This window comes from Dendrobates tinctorius, unplaced genomic scaffold (genome assembly GCF_039654945.1).
Source record: "Dendrobates tinctorius isolate UK_male_01 unplaced genomic scaffold, ASM3965494v1 ptg000211l, whole genome shotgun sequence".
NCBI lineage: Eukaryota > Metazoa > Chordata > Amphibia > Anura > Dendrobatidae > Dendrobates > Dendrobates tinctorius.
This window is the reverse complement of record NW_027361878.1, coordinates 12,458,071-12,474,814: the sequence shown is the minus strand read 5'-3', so window position 1 is coordinate 12,474,814 and position 16,744 is coordinate 12,458,071. Positions and strand designations below refer to the sequence as shown.

The 16,744-nt window shown below is 46.3% G+C and overlaps 1 protein-coding gene across 3 annotated transcripts in view; it reads left to right on the top strand.

The window, feature by feature from the left end:
- The window catches only part of SCYL1 (SCY1 like pseudokinase 1), a 92,699-nt gene that overhangs the window by 36,729 nt on the left and 39,226 nt on the right, over nucleotides 1-16,744 (top strand). For all 3 annotated transcript variants that reach the window (XM_073554454.1, XM_073554453.1, XM_073554455.1), the window contains exons 8-14: nucleotides 4,036-4,143; nucleotides 4,684-4,797; nucleotides 5,486-5,641; nucleotides 6,054-6,242; nucleotides 6,329-6,404; nucleotides 14,492-14,680; nucleotides 15,886-16,019. In XM_073554454.1, coding sequence (XP_073410555.1) covers nucleotides 4,036-4,143; nucleotides 4,684-4,797; nucleotides 5,486-5,641; nucleotides 6,054-6,242; nucleotides 6,329-6,404; nucleotides 14,492-14,680; nucleotides 15,886-16,019 — 966 coding nt within the window. The remainder of the gene's footprint in view (nucleotides 1-4,035; nucleotides 4,144-4,683; nucleotides 4,798-5,485; nucleotides 5,642-6,053; nucleotides 6,243-6,328; nucleotides 6,405-14,491; nucleotides 14,681-15,885; nucleotides 16,020-16,744) is intronic.

Genomic DNA, 16,744 nt, shown 5'->3' with positions numbered 1-16,744 from the left:
CGGACGACTTCTACTCTTTAAGCAAGTCTGGCTGCCTATTACAGAAGACAGGTGGGTCAGGGAAATAGTGTCTTCCGGATACAAGATAGAGTTCACTTCCAGTCCACCGAACCGGTTCTTCCTCTCTGTTCCACCAAAACCGCCAGACAAGGCTTGTGCCTTTCACCAGTCGGTCTCCTCTCTCCTTCAAGCAGTAGTCGTAGTACCGGTTCCCACGACCGAACGCTTCCGAGGGTTCTACTCCAATCTATTCATAGTCCCCAAGAAAGGAGGCAGAGTCTGGCCCATACTAGACCTAAAACAACTCAACAAATATGTACGGGTCCGTCATTTTCGCATGGAGTCCCTTCGGTCCATCATTGCGTCCATGGAGCAGGGAGAATATCTCGCCTCCATAGACATACAAGACGCATACCTGCATATACCAATTGCTCCCGCCCATCAAAGATTTCTCAGGTTCGCGATCAACAGGACCACTACCAGTTCGTGGCTCTCCCGTTCGTACTCGCCACGTCTCCCAGGACGTTTACCAAAATCATGGCAGCCACCATGGACGTTCTACACTCCAGAGGCATTGTAGTCGTTCCATACCTGGACGACCTTCTCATCAAGGCTTCCACCTTCAAGGACTGTGAAGTCAGCGTCTCAATCACAATCAACACTCTGACTAGGCTGGTTAGTCAACTTACAAAAGTCATCGACTACCCCGAGTCAGTCCCTGACCTTCCTAGGGATGCTATTCGACACCTCCAGGGGTCTGGTGTTCCTTTCCAGGGACAAGGCACTGGCTCTCCGTCTGGGAGTTCGCATACTCCTCCGCAATCCTCCCCGATCTTTCCGGTTTGCCATGAGAGTCCTCGGCAGGCTGGCAGCAGCGATGGAGGCGGTACCATTTGCCCAGTTTCACCTCAGGCCTCTTCAACTAGCCATCCTCAAGTCTTGGGACAGGAATCCCTTCTCCCTCAACAGGGAGTTCCGGCTGACATCGTCAACCAGGAGGTCCTTACACTGGTGGCTCAAGCCAACTTCGCTTGCAAGGGGAAAATCCTTTCTCTCAGGTCAATGGAAGGTCCTGACCACCGATGCAAGCCTGACAGGTTGGGGTGCGGTGCACCTACATCACAGGGCACAAGGCAAGTGGTCACCAGTGGAAGCGACCTTGCCCATCAATTTCCTGGCACTGAGAGCCTTTCATTACTTGCTGGCAGCCTCTCATATCAGGATACAGTTGGACAATGCCACGCCGGTGGCATATGTGAATCACCAAGGCGGGACCCGCAGTACCCAAGCGATGCGAGAAGTGGCACATATCCTCCACTGGGCGGAAGACACGAGGTTGGTACTCTCGGCTGTCCACATTCCGGGTGTGGACAACTAGAAAGCCGACTTCCTCAGCAGACAAGGAATGGACTCGGGGGAGTGGTCTCTCCATCCCTAAATTTTTCACCAGATCTGCCATCGCTGGGGGACCCTGGACGTGGACCTAATAGCATCCCATCCCAATGCCAAGGTCTCCAATTTCATGGCCAGGACACGCGAAACGCGGTCGCTCGGAGCGGATGCCCTGGTTCAGGACTGGACCCAGTTCCAGCTCCTGTACATTTTTCCACCCCTCCCCCTGATCTCCAGAGTCGTGAGGAAGATCAAACAAGAGGGAGTTCCAACCATCCTGATCGCGCCGGACTGGCCCAGACGTACATGGTACTCCAACATCGTACAACTTACAGCAGACACCCTCTGGCGTCTCCCCGACCGTCACGACCTTCTGTCACAAGGTCCGTTCTACCATCAGAACTCAGGGGCTCTCAATTTGACGGCGTGGCCCTTGAAACCTGGGTTCTAACCCAGGGAGGGCTCTCACCGGATGTCATTACGACCATGATCAGGGCAAGGAAGCCAGCCTCCACCAAGATTTATTACCGTACCTGGAGAGCTTTTTTTTTTTTTTTTACCTGGTGCGAATCTCGCGGCAGGTCCCACTCCCTTATTCCCTCCCAAAGGTACTTGGGTTTCTTCAATCGGGCCTGGACGCCAGGCTATCACTAGGCTCGCTTAAGAGCCAGGTGTTAGCGCTTTCAGTGCTCTTTCAGAGACGCATCGCTAACAAGCCGCAAGTAAGGACCTTTCTCCTGGGGGTTTCCCGATTGGTTCCCCCCTACAGACGTCCACTGGAAACGTGGGACCTCAACTTGGTCCTGACAGCATTGCAGGCACCACTTTTCGAACCACTTAAGGAAGTCCCACTCCGCATTCTATCACAGAAAGTGGTTTTTCTGGTGGCAATCACCTCGCTTCGCAGGGTGTCTGAATTGTCAGCACTCTCCTGCAGACGGCCCTTCCTAGCCTTTCACCAGGATAAGGTGGTTCTCCGTACAGTCCCATCCTTCCTTCCGAAGGTTGTGTCCAACTTCTACCTCAATGAGGAAATTTAATTGCCATCCCATTGCCTGGTTCCGGTTCATAGAGTGGAGAAGGCTCTGCATACGCTTGACCTCGTCAGGGCATTGCGTGTATACGTGTCTAGGACTGCACCCTTCCGGGAGTCTGATTCCCTTTTCCTTCTTCCGGAAGGCGTTCGAAAGGGTCTGCCGGCTTCCAAAGCCACCCTTGCCAGGTGGATCAAGTCCACCATACAAGAGGCTTACCGCCTTAATAATTCTCCTCTTCCGGCCGGTATCATGGCACACTCTATGCGGGCAGTAGGGGCCTCCTGGGCTATTCGGCACCAGGCTTCGGCACAACAAGTGTGTAAGGCGGCCACTTGGACTAGCCTACACACGTTTGCGAAACACTACAGTGTTCATCCCCAGTCCTCAGGGGATGCGAGCCTGGGTAGACTGGTTCTGCAGGCGGCAGTGCCCCAAGTTTAGGGACCTGCTAGCACAATATTCGTCCATTGCTTCCAACCCAGGGACTGCTTTGGGACGTCCCATGGTTCTGTGTCCCCCAATGAGGCGACAGAGTAAAGGAGATTTTTGTGTACTCACCATAAAATCTCTTTCTCTTAGCCTCTAATTGGGGGGACACAGCTCCCACCCTATTGCCCTAACGGGCCGTTGTTTACGGTTGAGTTCTCATATTGTTCTTTGAGCTCGTACATAACCATGCCTGTAAGAAGGCAACTATGCTTTTGCACAAAACTGGAGAAGGCCGACGCCGTCCAGGGGTGTATACTGCAGAGGAGGAGCCATAGTTAATCTTTTTCAGATTATGCATAGTGTCGCCTCCTAGTGGACAGCAGCATAACACCCATGGTTCTGTGTCCCCCAATTAGAGGCTAAGAGATTTTACGGTGAGTACACAAAAATCTTTTTTTTTTTTTTTTTTTTTTTTTATTGGAAGCTACAGTGCATGTTGCTGTTTGGTTGTTTTTCTCAATAAAATGGATAATGTAACTGGAACCCCAAGAGACTTCATTACGGTCAGTGGGATCCATCGGACGTGAATTATGCCTGCAAATTTTGCATCCAAAAAACTGAATTCTCTACGTCAAAACCTAGTCTAAAGCGAATAATAAAAACAGGCGACCATAAGTAGGTACGTGATGTTTCGCTGCTACATTGCAGCGCAATATAAGTGAATGGGGTCACATTTTGACCACTAGGATGCGGCAACAAAATATCGAACCTGGTTGGATTTTTCATCATTTTCTTGTCGCAGTCACCTAAAGGTCTCAATGCGATCTCATTCATTTGTTCTGTCTCCATGCAATTCCATTCATTTGTTTTGTGCTGAAAAACATGGTAATTTTTAGCCGTCTCTCATCCGAAGTCACGGTGTAGCCTCGGCTTTAATGGCACTTAATCAAAGCCGTTTGCTTCTGCAATAAGAAATAAAATCCAACTGTGGAATATGGGATTAATCCCTGCCGATTCTCAGACGTTTAAAGGTTCAAATTATTGCAGTTTTTCCCCCCAAAATGACAATTTTCCCAGATTTACCATAAATGACAAGTTATTTAGAAGGAAGTGACCACGTCCAAATCTCTGGTTTTACACTTTACAGTAAAGTTTATTCTGTTGATTTGTATTTTAGATTGGGAAATTCCTGAACGCTGATGAATATCAGCAGAAGATCATCCCCATCATTGTAAAGATGTTTTCTTCCACTGACCGAGCCATGAGGATACGACTTCTGCAGCAGGTGCGCTACCTGACATATAGGGAGAGGTTTTTTGTTTTTTTTTTTGCCTTCTTTAGATCTGATTACATCACATCGTATTGAAAGTGACAATAGATTCGGCGTGAGGGGAAGTGTAGGAAAAACCACCAAAGGTGCAAACTGTTCAAAGAAAATGTCAGGGTGAAGACTGCGCTTCCCAGTATCCCTCTTCTCTCTGAGACTCACTCTGATGATTGCATTCTTCACAGCCATCTACGTGCTTTTATACTGACCTTGATGCAATTCATATAAAGCTCCACCTTCCTCTTCATAAAGAGTTTCTGCAGCAGCTAAGTTTATCAATCTACATCTGTATTCTTCCTGTAAACTCTGAAGAATATTGATCATGTCGGCTCCCAGCTTCACATTTTCTATAGTATTTTTGGCTGATGAAGAACGTTCTTATAATTTGTAATAAAAGGATATTATTAATATTTCAACTTAAAAAAAGAAAATTGAGCCGCTTCTTTTTTTCTGCTATTAACTTGATTTTTTTTTTTCTTGGCATTGTGCATGTGACAGATGGAGAATTTTATCCAGTATCTTAATGAGCCCACCGTCAACTCGCAGATCTTCCCCCATGTGGTCCATGGTTTTACGGATACAAACCCTGCTATACGTGAACAGACGGTGAAGGTAATCGCAGCATGGATAAGGTGTCCTTTTTTATTTAGTTTTTTTTATTTGCTTTTTAGGGGTGAACTTAATATTTTTTCCACTTAATTGCAAACTGATTACATTTAACCCCTTCCCGCCACCTTGGTAGCTGTCAATGGCGTAGGCCGGGGGGCGTAGGCCGGAGCGGCGGCCTACAGCCCATACTGCACAGCGGTCTGCTATTAAAGAGATCAGACCGGCATAGTGGCTCTCCTTATTCCTCTGAGATGACAGCGGGGACGACATGAACCTCAAAATGGTAAGCAGCGCTTTTAGCCTGAGCACCATGTTTAGTATTGGGACCTGAATATAGGAAACTTTCTGCTTGCATTTGAGCTGTTGCAATGGATGCCTATGGCATTGTGGGCCTTCAGCTGTGGCATGGAGTATTGGCGCATGGTGGCAGGACATGATTTTTGTGCTCTTGGCAATCTTCTTTATACCGATCACTACTAGTAATAATCTAGTGCCCTCAAGACATACAGATCCCAGAGAATAGTGATCTAAAAAAAAGAAATGTTTGGAGTGAAATAGATCATCTCATCCCAGCTTTTCCCTCCCCTAGGTCATTAATCTATAAGAAAAGTAAAAAAAACATTGTATTGTTATGTCTCCGGTACTTACACACACATTATGTAGCAGATTTTTCCTTTGATTTTACCTATAGTCCATGTTGCTCCTGGCTCCTAAGTTAAATGAAAATAACCTGAATATGGAGTTGATGAAGCATTTCGCTCGACTACAAGCTCGGGATGACCAGGGACCTATCCGCTGCAATACAACAGTCTGCTTGGGCAAGATTGCCTCTTATCTGAACCCTACTGTGAGTATGGAAAATGATTTGAACTTTTGACATTAGAAAAACATGACTGCTTGACCCGTCTGACCATGGGTTGTGTTTGCATATCAAAACAGATTTTTACTTTACGGAGATAGATAACAGTTGGTGCTCATAAAGTTCTATGCAGAACTATAACTATCATTTTAAGAAAACTTGCAGCGATTGGTGATGTCACAGCTCACCTCCACCTCCCTTCGCAATGACTTATGCACACGCTCATTAGATGCTTCAATATGAAAGATTGTCTATTGCTGCTAATGTGTATGAACTTGTGGTGTAAGTGGTGATAGAATAAAGTGTGAGATTGTCTGATCCGTTAGAGAGGGATCCGATGACTTGCTGATTGTGATTCGGAGTGGAGCGCAGCCTTTAATCCTGAATGTAAACTTTATAGACACGACAGAGGGTCTTGATATCAGCATTCAGCAGAGCTACAAAAGATCCGTTTTCCCCATCCCGCGCTGCCGGTGTACTTGGTTTTGCTGCTACGCACAACTTTTATTCCATGAACGACTGTGCCGGGAAAATTCTTCCTGTGCTATGTGTGGTCACAGTGGATCCAGAGAAGAGTGTCCGGGATCAGGTAAGGAGAATACAAGACCTACAGCCACCATTACTACTGTGACTGGGTGCAATACAATAAATGTTCTTACATTTTTGTCATTCTAGGCTTTTAAAGCAATCCGCAGTTTTTTGGAGAAATTAGAGGCAATATCAGAGGACCCGGCACAGCTGGCTGAACTAGGTACGTTAAAAATGCCTATAACGTAGTGTACTGCCTCTGGGGCTTGAAAAACACCAAGAAAAAACAGCAGTCATACAGTCCAATAAATATATCAAATCTCCAAGTCATTATTAGCAATATGATCAGAAGCAAGGCAAAGGGGGATAAAATGCGAAAACCAGAGGAAGGAGATTCCTCCGAAAACGCGCGTCTGGGTGGGGACCACATTCTATCCCGCTGTTTATTTTTGTAAGGTAAATCATGGTTTTAAATCTTATATATTCTTTGGCTCTGTGGTGTGTATATGTGTGTGTGTGTATGTGTGTGTATATATATATATATATATATATATATATATTCATACCAGACAAGTGGGCTGGTGACTGTGGTCAATCCCGCTGTTCATCCCAGTAAGACAAAGCATGGTCTTATGCCTTATATATTCTATGCCTCTGTGCTGTGCCTATATATATTCATGCAATCAGTGATGGTATAGTATTGATATTATGACATTTGGATATTGATAGTGTATACTTTTATCTATTATGTGATCCTGCCAGTCCTTTGCATGTATGCTGGTCTGGTTTTTGCATTTTATCCCCCTTTGCCTTGTTTCTGATCATGTTGCTAATGAAGACTTGGAGATTTGATATATTTATTGGACTGTATTACTGCAGGTTTTTCTTGTTTTTCTGCTTTGCCTGTGCAGTTGGTTCAGACTGTGTCCATATATATACTGTGGGTTTATTTGATATAGTTTATTTTCTTTGAGAATGAAATGTAGAGATCGTCTATTACCCATTCAGTATAGTTTTCTCGGCATTATCATTATTTGCCTCTGGGGCTTGTCACTTTGAGATGATTTTTTTTTGTCACTGGAAAAGCTGCAGCTGTTCCTTTGAAGCGATGTAACCCCTTAATTATTATTTATTTCTATAGCACCATTGATTCCATGGCGCTGTACATGAGAAGGGGTTACATACAAATTACAGATATCGCTTACAGTAAGGCAGAGTTCACACGTAGCGTTTTTTTTTCGCGTTTCCGCGGCGGTTTTAAACGCGCGATTTTGCCACGAAAAATAAGCATCCCATGCATTCCTTTGGTATTCCGCAATGCTGTGCTAATGCTGCGTTTTTTTCCGCGGCGGAATCGCTTCGCGGTAAAAAACACAGCATGCTCATTAATTTAGCGGAATCGCGGCGATCCCGCACCCATAGGAATGCATTGTTCTGCTTACTTTCCACATGTGGCTGTGCTCACCATGCGAAAAGTAAGCATAACATTTGCGGATGGTACCCACGGTCTGGAGGAGAGGAGACTGTCCTCCGGGCTGTGAGTACCATATCCCTGTAAAAAATAGAATTAAAATTAAAAAAAATATTGTTATTCTCACCTTCCGGCGTCACGCGCAGCCTTCCCGCCTCTCTCCACGCTCCTGGTCCCAGTAAAACTTTGTGAGAATGACCGCGATGGCGTCCGTTCTCGCGGGATCGCGACATCTCTCGGTCATTCGCGATGACGTCGGAGCGCGACGTCATCGTGAATGACCGCGAGACGTCGCGATCCCGCGAGAACGGACGCCATCGCGGTCATTCTCGCAAAGTTTTACTGGGACCGGGAGCGTGGAGAGAGGCGGGAAGGCTGCGCGGGATGCCGGAAGGTAAGAAAAACAATATTTTTTTTTTTTACATCCTATCTTTTACTACTGATGCTGCATAGGCAGCATCAGTAGTAAAAAGTTAGTCACACTCGTCAAACACTATGTTTGACGAGTGTGACCAACCTGTCAATCAGTTCTCCAAGCGATGCTCCAGATCGCTTGGAAAACGCTAGCATTTTGCAAACTAATTACGCTTGCAAATCGCTAGTTTTCCGCGAGAAAATCGCAGGAATTTAAAATGCGATTTTCCCGCGGAATGGAATCCGGAATTCTCGCGGTAACTTCCGCGAGAGTTGCGCTTCGTGTGATGAACGCAGCCTAAACAAACTAACAATGACAGACTGGTACAGAGGGGAGAGGACCCTGCCCTTGTGTGCTTACATTCTACAAGATGGTGGGAAAGGAGACAGTAGGATGGGGGTTGCAGCAGCTCCGGTGTTGGTAAGGCGGTAGCGGTGAGGAGGCAGCAGGGGTCATTGCAGGCTGTAGGCTTTCTTGAAGAGGTGGGTTTTCAGGTTTTGCCTGAAGGATCCAAATGTGGTTGATAGTCGGATGTGTTGGGGCACAGAATTCCAGAGGATGGGGGATATTCGGGAGATGTCTTGGAGGCGATTAGGTCAGGAGCGAATAAGTATGGAGGAGAGAAGGAGGTCTTGGGAGGACCGGAGATTACGTGAATATGTCGGGAGATAAGTTCAGAGATATATGGAGGAGATAGGTTATGGATGGCTCTGTAGGTCAGTTTTAGTAATTTGAACTGGATACGTTGAGGGAATGGGAGCCAGTGAAGAGATTTTCAGAGGGGAGAAGCGGAGGAGTAGCGAGGAGAGAGATGAATTAGTCGGGCAGCAAAGTTAAGGATGGACTGGAGAGGTGTGAGAGTGTTAGCAGGGAGGCCACAGAAAAGGATGTAGCAGTAGTCGAGGCGGGAGATGATGAGGGCATGCACAAGCATTTTACTAAATTGAGGGTCGTGGAAAGGACGAATTCTGGAAATGTTTTTGAGCTGGAGGTGAGAGGAGGTGGAAAGAGCTTGAATGTGCGGTTTGATGGACAGGGCAGAGACAAGGATTACACCAAGGCAGCGGACTTCTTGTACGAGGGAAAGCTTGATGTCATTAATTGTGATAGATCAGGTAAGGAAGAGCTGTGAGATGAAGGAAAGATGATGAGTTCAGGTTTGTCCACATTGAGTTTGAGGAAGCGAGAGGAGAAGGAGGATATGGCTCATAGACACTTCAGGATTTTAGAGAGCAGAGAGGTGGATCTGAGTGTCATCAGTATAAAGGTGGTACTGGAATCCATGGGACTTCATGAGTTGTCCCAAGCCAAGGGTATAAATTGAGAAGAGTAGGGGTCCTAGAACAGAGCCTTGGGGGACTCCAACAGAGAGAGGGTGGGATGAGGAGATAGTGTGGGAGTGGGAGTCGCTGAATGTGCGGTTGGAAAGGTATGAGATCCAGGACAGGCCGAGTAGGAGGCAGTGGTCAACTGTGTTGAAAGCAGAGGACAGGTCTAGAAGGAGGAGTATTATCTGTTAGCTTTGGCTGTAAGTACACAGTGCCTTGCGAAAGTATTCGGCTCCCTGGAACTTTTCAACCATTTCCCACATATCATGCTTCAAACATAAAGATACCAAATGTAGATTTTACAAATGGGACACAATTGTGAAGTTGAACGAAATTTATTGGTTATTTTAAATTATTGTGGAAATTCAAAAACTGAAAAGTGGGGCGTGCAATATTATTCGGCCCCTTTAACTTAATACTTTTTTGCGCCACCTTTTGCTGCGATTACAGCTGCAAGTCGCTTGGGGGGTATGTCTCTATCAGTTTTGTACATCGAGAGACTGAAATTCTTGCCCATTCTTCCTTGGCAAACAGCTCGAGCTCAGTGAGGTTTGATGGAGATCGTTTGTGAACAGCATTTTTCAGCTCTTTCCACAGATTCTCGATTGGATTCAGGTCTGGACTTTGACTTGGCCTTTCTAACACCTGGATATGTTTATTTGTGAAACATTCCATTGTAGATTTTGCTTGGCATCATTGTCTTGTTGGAAGACAAATCTCCATCCCAGTCTCAGGTCTTTTGCAGACTCCCAACAGGTTTTCTTCAAGAATGGTCCTATATTTGGCTCCATCCATCTTCCCATCAATTTTAACCATCTTCCCTGTCCCTGCTGAAAAAAAGCAGGTCCAAACCATGATGCTGCCACCACCATGTTTGACAGTGGGGATGGTGTGTTCAGGGTGATGAGCTGTGTTGCCGTTATGCCAAACATATCAATTGGCATTGTTGCCAAAAAGTTCGATTTTGGTTTCATCTGACCAGATCACATTCTTCCACATGTTTGGTGTGTCTCCCAGGTGGCTTGTTGCAAACTTTAAACAACACTTTTTATGGATATCTTGGAGAAATGACTTTCTTCTTGCCACTCTTCCATAAAGGCCAGATTTGTGCAGTGTACGACTGATTGTTGTCCTATGGACAGACTGTCCCACCTCAGCTGTAGATCTCTGCAGTTCATCCAGAGTGATCATGGGCCTCATGGCTGCATCTCTGATCAGTGTTCTCCTTGTTTGAGATGAAAGTTTAAAGGGACGGCCGGGTCTTGGTAGATTTGCAGTGGTATGATACTCCTTCCATTTCAATATGATCTCTTGCACAGTGCTCCTTGGGATGTTTAAAGTTTAGAAATCATTTTGTGTCCAAATCCGGCTTTAAACTTCTCCACAACAGTATCACGGACCTGCCTGTTGTGTTCCTTGGTATTCATGATGCTCTCTGTGCTTCAAACAGAACCCTGAGACTATCACAGAGCAGGGGCATTTATACAGAGACTTGATTACACACAGGTGGATTATATTTGACTCTGCAAAAACTCTTACTATTTCTCTTATTCATTCTCGTCTTGACTATTGTAACTCTCTTCTAATCGGTCTCCCTCTTACCAAACTCTCCCCTCTCCAATCTGTCTTGAATGCTGCAGCCAGGATCATATTCCTCACCAATCGTTACACCGATGCCTCTACCTTGTGCCAGTCATTACACTGGCTACCCATCCACTCCAGAATTCAGTATAAACTTATTACCCTCACCCACAAAGCCATCTATGGCTCAGCACCACCCTACATCTCCTCCCTTGTTTCAGTATACCACCCTACCCGCGACCTTCGCTCTGCTGATGACCTGAGGTTAGCATCCTCAATAATCAGAACCTCCCACTCCCGTCTCCAAGACTTTACACGTGCTGTGCCAATTTTTTGGAATGCACTTCCCAGGTCAATTCGATTAGTCCCCAATCTCCACAATTTTAAGCGTGCCCTGAAAACGCATTTATTCAGACTGGCCTACCGCCTCAACACATTAACCTAATCTATCCCTGTGTTGCACAGCTAAAAGTTTTACCATAACCAGGTTCCCCGCATCATGTTCTCACATGCTTTATGCATCCATTAGCCCTCTGTGTCTGTACTGTTACACACTTAACATTATGGCTGGTCCATACAATCAGGGCAACTGTTACCACCCACCTTTCGTGTCTACCTCTTTCCTCATAGATTGTAAGCTTGCGAGCAGGGCCCTCATTCCTCTTGGTATTTGCTATAATCTATGTGATCATTGTTATGCTGTAATGTATATTGTCTGTACAAATCCCCTCTGAAATGTAAAGTGCTGCGGAATATGTCGGCGCTATAGAAATAAAATTTATTATTATTATTTATCATCATTAGTCATTTAGGACAACATTGTATCATTCAGAGATCCACAATGAACTTCTGGAGTGAGTTTGCTGCACTGAAAGTAAAGGGGCCGAATAATATTGCACTCTCCACTTTTCAGTTTTTGAATTTCCACAAAAATTTAAAATAACCAATAAATTTCATTCAACTTCACAATTGTGTCCCACTTGTTGATTCTTCACCAAAAATTTACATTTGGTATCTTTATATTTGAAGCATGATATGTGGGAAAAGGTTGAAAAGTTCCAGGGAGCCAAATACTTTTGCAAGGCACTGTAGGTCATTAGTAATTTTGGTCAGGGCTGTCTCAATGGAGTGATGGGGGCGGAAACCAGATTGTAGATTATCAAGCAAGTTAGATGAGAGGTTGGAGGAAAGTTCAGCGTGGCACATCTCTAGGAGTTTGGAAGTGAATGGGAGCAGCAATATTGGGCGATAGCTGGACATAGCAGTTGGATCGAGGGTTGCCTTTTTAAGGATAGGCGTGATTGTAGCATGTTTGAAAGCAGAAGGGAAGGTACCATAAGTTAGGTTGAAGAGATGGGTTAGGGATGGGATAAGTTAGGTGGTGAGGTTGGGGAGGAGATGGGATGGGGTTGAGTGCACAAGTGGTGAAGTGTGATTTGGAGAGGAGACAATTAAGCTACCCTTCAGTGATGTTGGAGAGGGAGGTTATGGGGTTTGAGCATTGCTCTGGTATACAAAGGAGTTGTGGTGGTTGAACAATGAAGACTTGCCTTGTTTAGTCGATCTTATTTTTGAAGTGTGTGGCAAAGTCCTCAGCAGAGATGAGGGTGGCTGGAGGGGGCAGTAGTGGGTGGAGGAGGGAGTTAAATGTTTTGAATAACTGTTTGGGGTTTAGAATAGGGAAAATATGAGGGTTGTGAAGTAGGCTTGTTTAGCAGAGGTGAGCGCAGATTTGAAAGCGAGTGTTGCCTGTTCGAATACAGGGAAATCATCTTACGAATTTGTCTTCTTCCAACGTCGCTCTGCAACCCTGGACACTTGCTGGAGCTTTTTAGTGATGTTGTTATGCCAGGGTTGTCTATTGATATGTCGCACTTTGCCATGAACGAGAGGGGCGACCGTGTCAATAGCTGATGCGAGAGTGGCATTGTAGAAAGCAGTGGCACTGTCTGTCGTGGATGAGAAAGTGAGTAGATGGTGGTCAGACAGAGGGAGAGGGGACGTTGTGAAGTTAGAGAGTAGAGACGGGTGAAGATCAGGTCTAGTGTATGTCCGCCTGTGTTGGTGGCTGAAGAGGACCAATGGGTAAGTCCAAAACATGAAGTAAGGGACAGAAGTTTGGAGGCTGTTGACTGAAGGGTATCAGTGGGGATGTTGAAGTCACTCATGATGATAGTTGGGATGTCAGTGGAAGGAAAGTGAAGAAGCCAGGTAGAGAATTGGTCAGTAAAGGCAGTGGTCGGGCCCGGACGTCTGTATACGACTGCCACGTGGAGGTTGGATGGAGAGTAGATGCGGACAGAGTGGACTTCAAAAGAGGGAAGGATAAGGGAGGGAAGAGGAGGGATTGGATTAAAGGTGCAGTTAGTAGAAAGGAGAAAACCCACTCCTAAACCATGTCTGTTGCAGGGGCAAGGAGTAAGGGTGAAGTGGAGGCCGCTGTAACACAGCGCAGCTGGGGAGGCGGTGTCAGCCATGTTTCTGTGAGGCCGAGGAAGGTAAAATTGTGAGAGAGAAAGAGGTCATGAATCACATGAAGCTTATTGCAGATGGAGCAGGCATTCCAGAGTGCTCCAGAGAGAGGGAGCGTGGGATAGGCGTCAAGGGCACGGTTTTTATGTTGGAAAAGATTGTGGTAGTTCGTATTCGATAATAATGGGAGGTATATTAGCTGTGGGGTCTAGGATTGAGAGATATGTCGCCAGCAGTGAGAAGCTGAGAGAGGGAGAGGAGATGGGAGAAAGAGAGTTGCTGGCTTGTTTTTATGTTTTAGTAGGAGAGATCTGAGCTTAATGACCTATGCTTAATCACCTGTGACATACATTTTCGTTCATACCCAGCTGATGCCAACTGTGTTGCTTAGCCTGCATCTGTCTCTAACAGCAGCAGGAGCAGAGTGGACCTCTGATCGCCGCTGTTAACCATTTAGATGCTGCTGTCAGTTACTGAAAATAGCAATTAAATGGTCTTCCATCGACCCATTCCCCTTTATCTCCCTGCGGCGCAATTACGGGAAGCTGATGGGTTTTTATGGCAGCCGGGGCCCTGTTGAAGACCCCCTTAACTGTCATACTAGTCGTCTTGGGAAGCTCAGGCAGAGGCTGGGCTTCATAGGAGAGCCACAATTACTCTATGTATTGCAATACTTTAGCATTGCAGTATTGAAGAATGTGCCATCATTGTATTCAACGGTATAGAGGATACGGATACCGTTGATATCGGAATGATCGGCATAAGGAGGTGGACAGAGGGGCGGTGTTTTGGCACCGGACTCCCCCCGACAGGCCCCACCCCATAGTGCCGCATGGTCTGCTGCTATGGTTGGTATGTCCCTGCCAGTAGGGGGCAGAGGGTAGTTTATAATGCAGTGTGCAACACAGTTCTGTATAATACAGGTCTTGAGTGTGAGGCTTAATCTTCCCTTTGTAGGAAGTGACTGTAGTTCTCTTCAAATGATTACACTGTACAAAATGCAGGACCTTTAGTTATTAGGAATGTTGCTTTTGTTCCCCCAGAAAAAGATGTGCATGCCGCCTCCACCAGCCCAGGAATTGTCGGTGGATGGGCAGGTTGGGCTGTAACAGGAGTGTCCTCCTTGACGTCTAAATTCATCCGCACGAGTCCATCAGGTGGACCAGAACCGGCACCAGCAGCCGGACCATCGGTACCCGCAATGGGAGCAACGGCAGAAGCTACTAAACCAGGTAACTGCTCTGAAATTCTGCCATCCCGCTGTGGGCTTTCATTTGTTTTGCAACTGTTGAGTTTACTTCACCTTAGGCCACATTCACATTTTCAGTATTTGGTCAGTATTTTCAATCAGTATTTGTAAGCCAAAACCAGGAGTGGAACAATCCGAGGAAAAGTATAATAGAAACCCGTCACCACTTCTGTATTTATCACCCTCTCCTGGTTTTGGCTCACAAATACTGATGTAAAATACTGAACATGTGATCGTGGCCTTAGAAGGCAACACATCATAATACAAAGTAGAACCCAGGAGTCACCAGTTTGTTAATCCTTTAGTGACCCGGTGATTTTTTGTTTTTGTTGTTTCTGTCTTTCCCACTCTTTTTCCAAGAGCCATAAGTTTATTTTTCCATCCACAGAAGCATATGAGGGCTTGTTTTTTGCACGATGAGTTGTACTTTAAATGACGCCATTCATTTTATCTAGTGAAAAACGGTGACAAATTCAAAGTGGGGATTAATGATGAAAAAAATTCAATTCCACCATAGTTTGGGTTTTGTTTTTACGGGATTCATTGTGCGTCGATAAAAAATCTCTTCTTTTAGAAATGATGACCGCTTATGAAGCCCCCCAGTCTGTTCTTTGATGATAATAGGCATGGTGGCTCAGTGGTTAGCACTGCAGCCTTGCAGCACGCTGGGGTCCTGGGTTCAAATCCCACCAAGGAAAAAATCTGCAAGGAGTTTGCATGTTCTCCCCGTGTTTGCGTGAGTTTCCTCCGGGTTCTCCGGTTTCCCCCCACATTCTAAAGACATACTGATTGGGGCTCACAATCTATATTCCCTATGGGGACAGTGCCGATAAGGTCTGTAAAGCGCTGTTGAATTAATGGTGCTATATAAGTTAGTAAAATAAATAAAATAAGTTATCAATATGCTATCATGGGGGGTCCAGTACCCGGTACCCCTAGCTATCAGCTACAGCAGCGACTGTAAACCGTGTACAGTGCGGACCTCCGCGGCTCTTCACACTGTTTAATGGGGTCCGGAATCTCTGCTTCTATGAAAATCCCGATATCTGGTCGCTAAAGTCCTTGAAAAGGAGATTGTAGAATTCTCGATTTTCCTGGTGGAGTAATTTGACATTTTCGGCACCAAATATGACTGTGTGATGTGGAAATAGCTTGTGATGAAACCATGGCACCCTGATTTCTCTCTAGATACTACGGCTGCTTCAGTTCCCCCCATCTCTACCTCATCCGTAATGTCCCAATATGAAACAGAAGAAGATGAAAATGAAACCGATGATAATCCCTTAGACCGGTGGGATGATGAAGACTGGGGAAGCCTGGAGGTAAGTCTCTGGATATTCTATGTTGGACATGCTCTTCCATGTGCGCAATATATATAGTGTATATAAATTTAATAAGAAAACCTGCCCACAGAATTAATTCTCTTATGCCATTGCTCTAGAGAACGCGGGATCAACCTTTTATCGATTTCTTTGTTGCAAGTGGCACTATGAAAATTATGTTTTCTCTCTCACCTATGACAGCACCACGGAGAGAGGGGATCCGCCCATCCTGGACAGGAACCTACAGATAAAAAGGGCGGTATCTCCCTTCAGTTGGGTTCCTGTCCCTGATGGGTGACCTACAGAACCAGCAGCAGCAGCTTACCAAAGAGGAGATCCAGGGCCGTCCCGTCCGAGGATTGACAGCGGGGAGGCCCCTGTCACGGCGGGGTCGGTTCCTGAAGCCGCCACCGCTGCAGCTGACGGGCTCGACAGGGTGGGCGGGGGGGAGAGGACCGAGCCGCCGCTTCGGAAAGGAGGCTGGGGCTGGTGGGGACCCAGGGCCCGCTATGGTACAGAGGTGTATCAATATGGCGCTGCCCCGGAAATGAACAAACGACTTCCGGGTCCCCGCGGTCGGCGCATGCGCACTCCCCGGACAGAGCGGTGCAGCCTGGGAGAGGAGGTGAAGTCACACGCCGGGAGATTCGAAAATGAAAGTGCTCCTGGCTGGAGTCGTCCCGGAAGTGGGGGACAGGGGAACAGCAGGAGCAGCAACCCAAGTA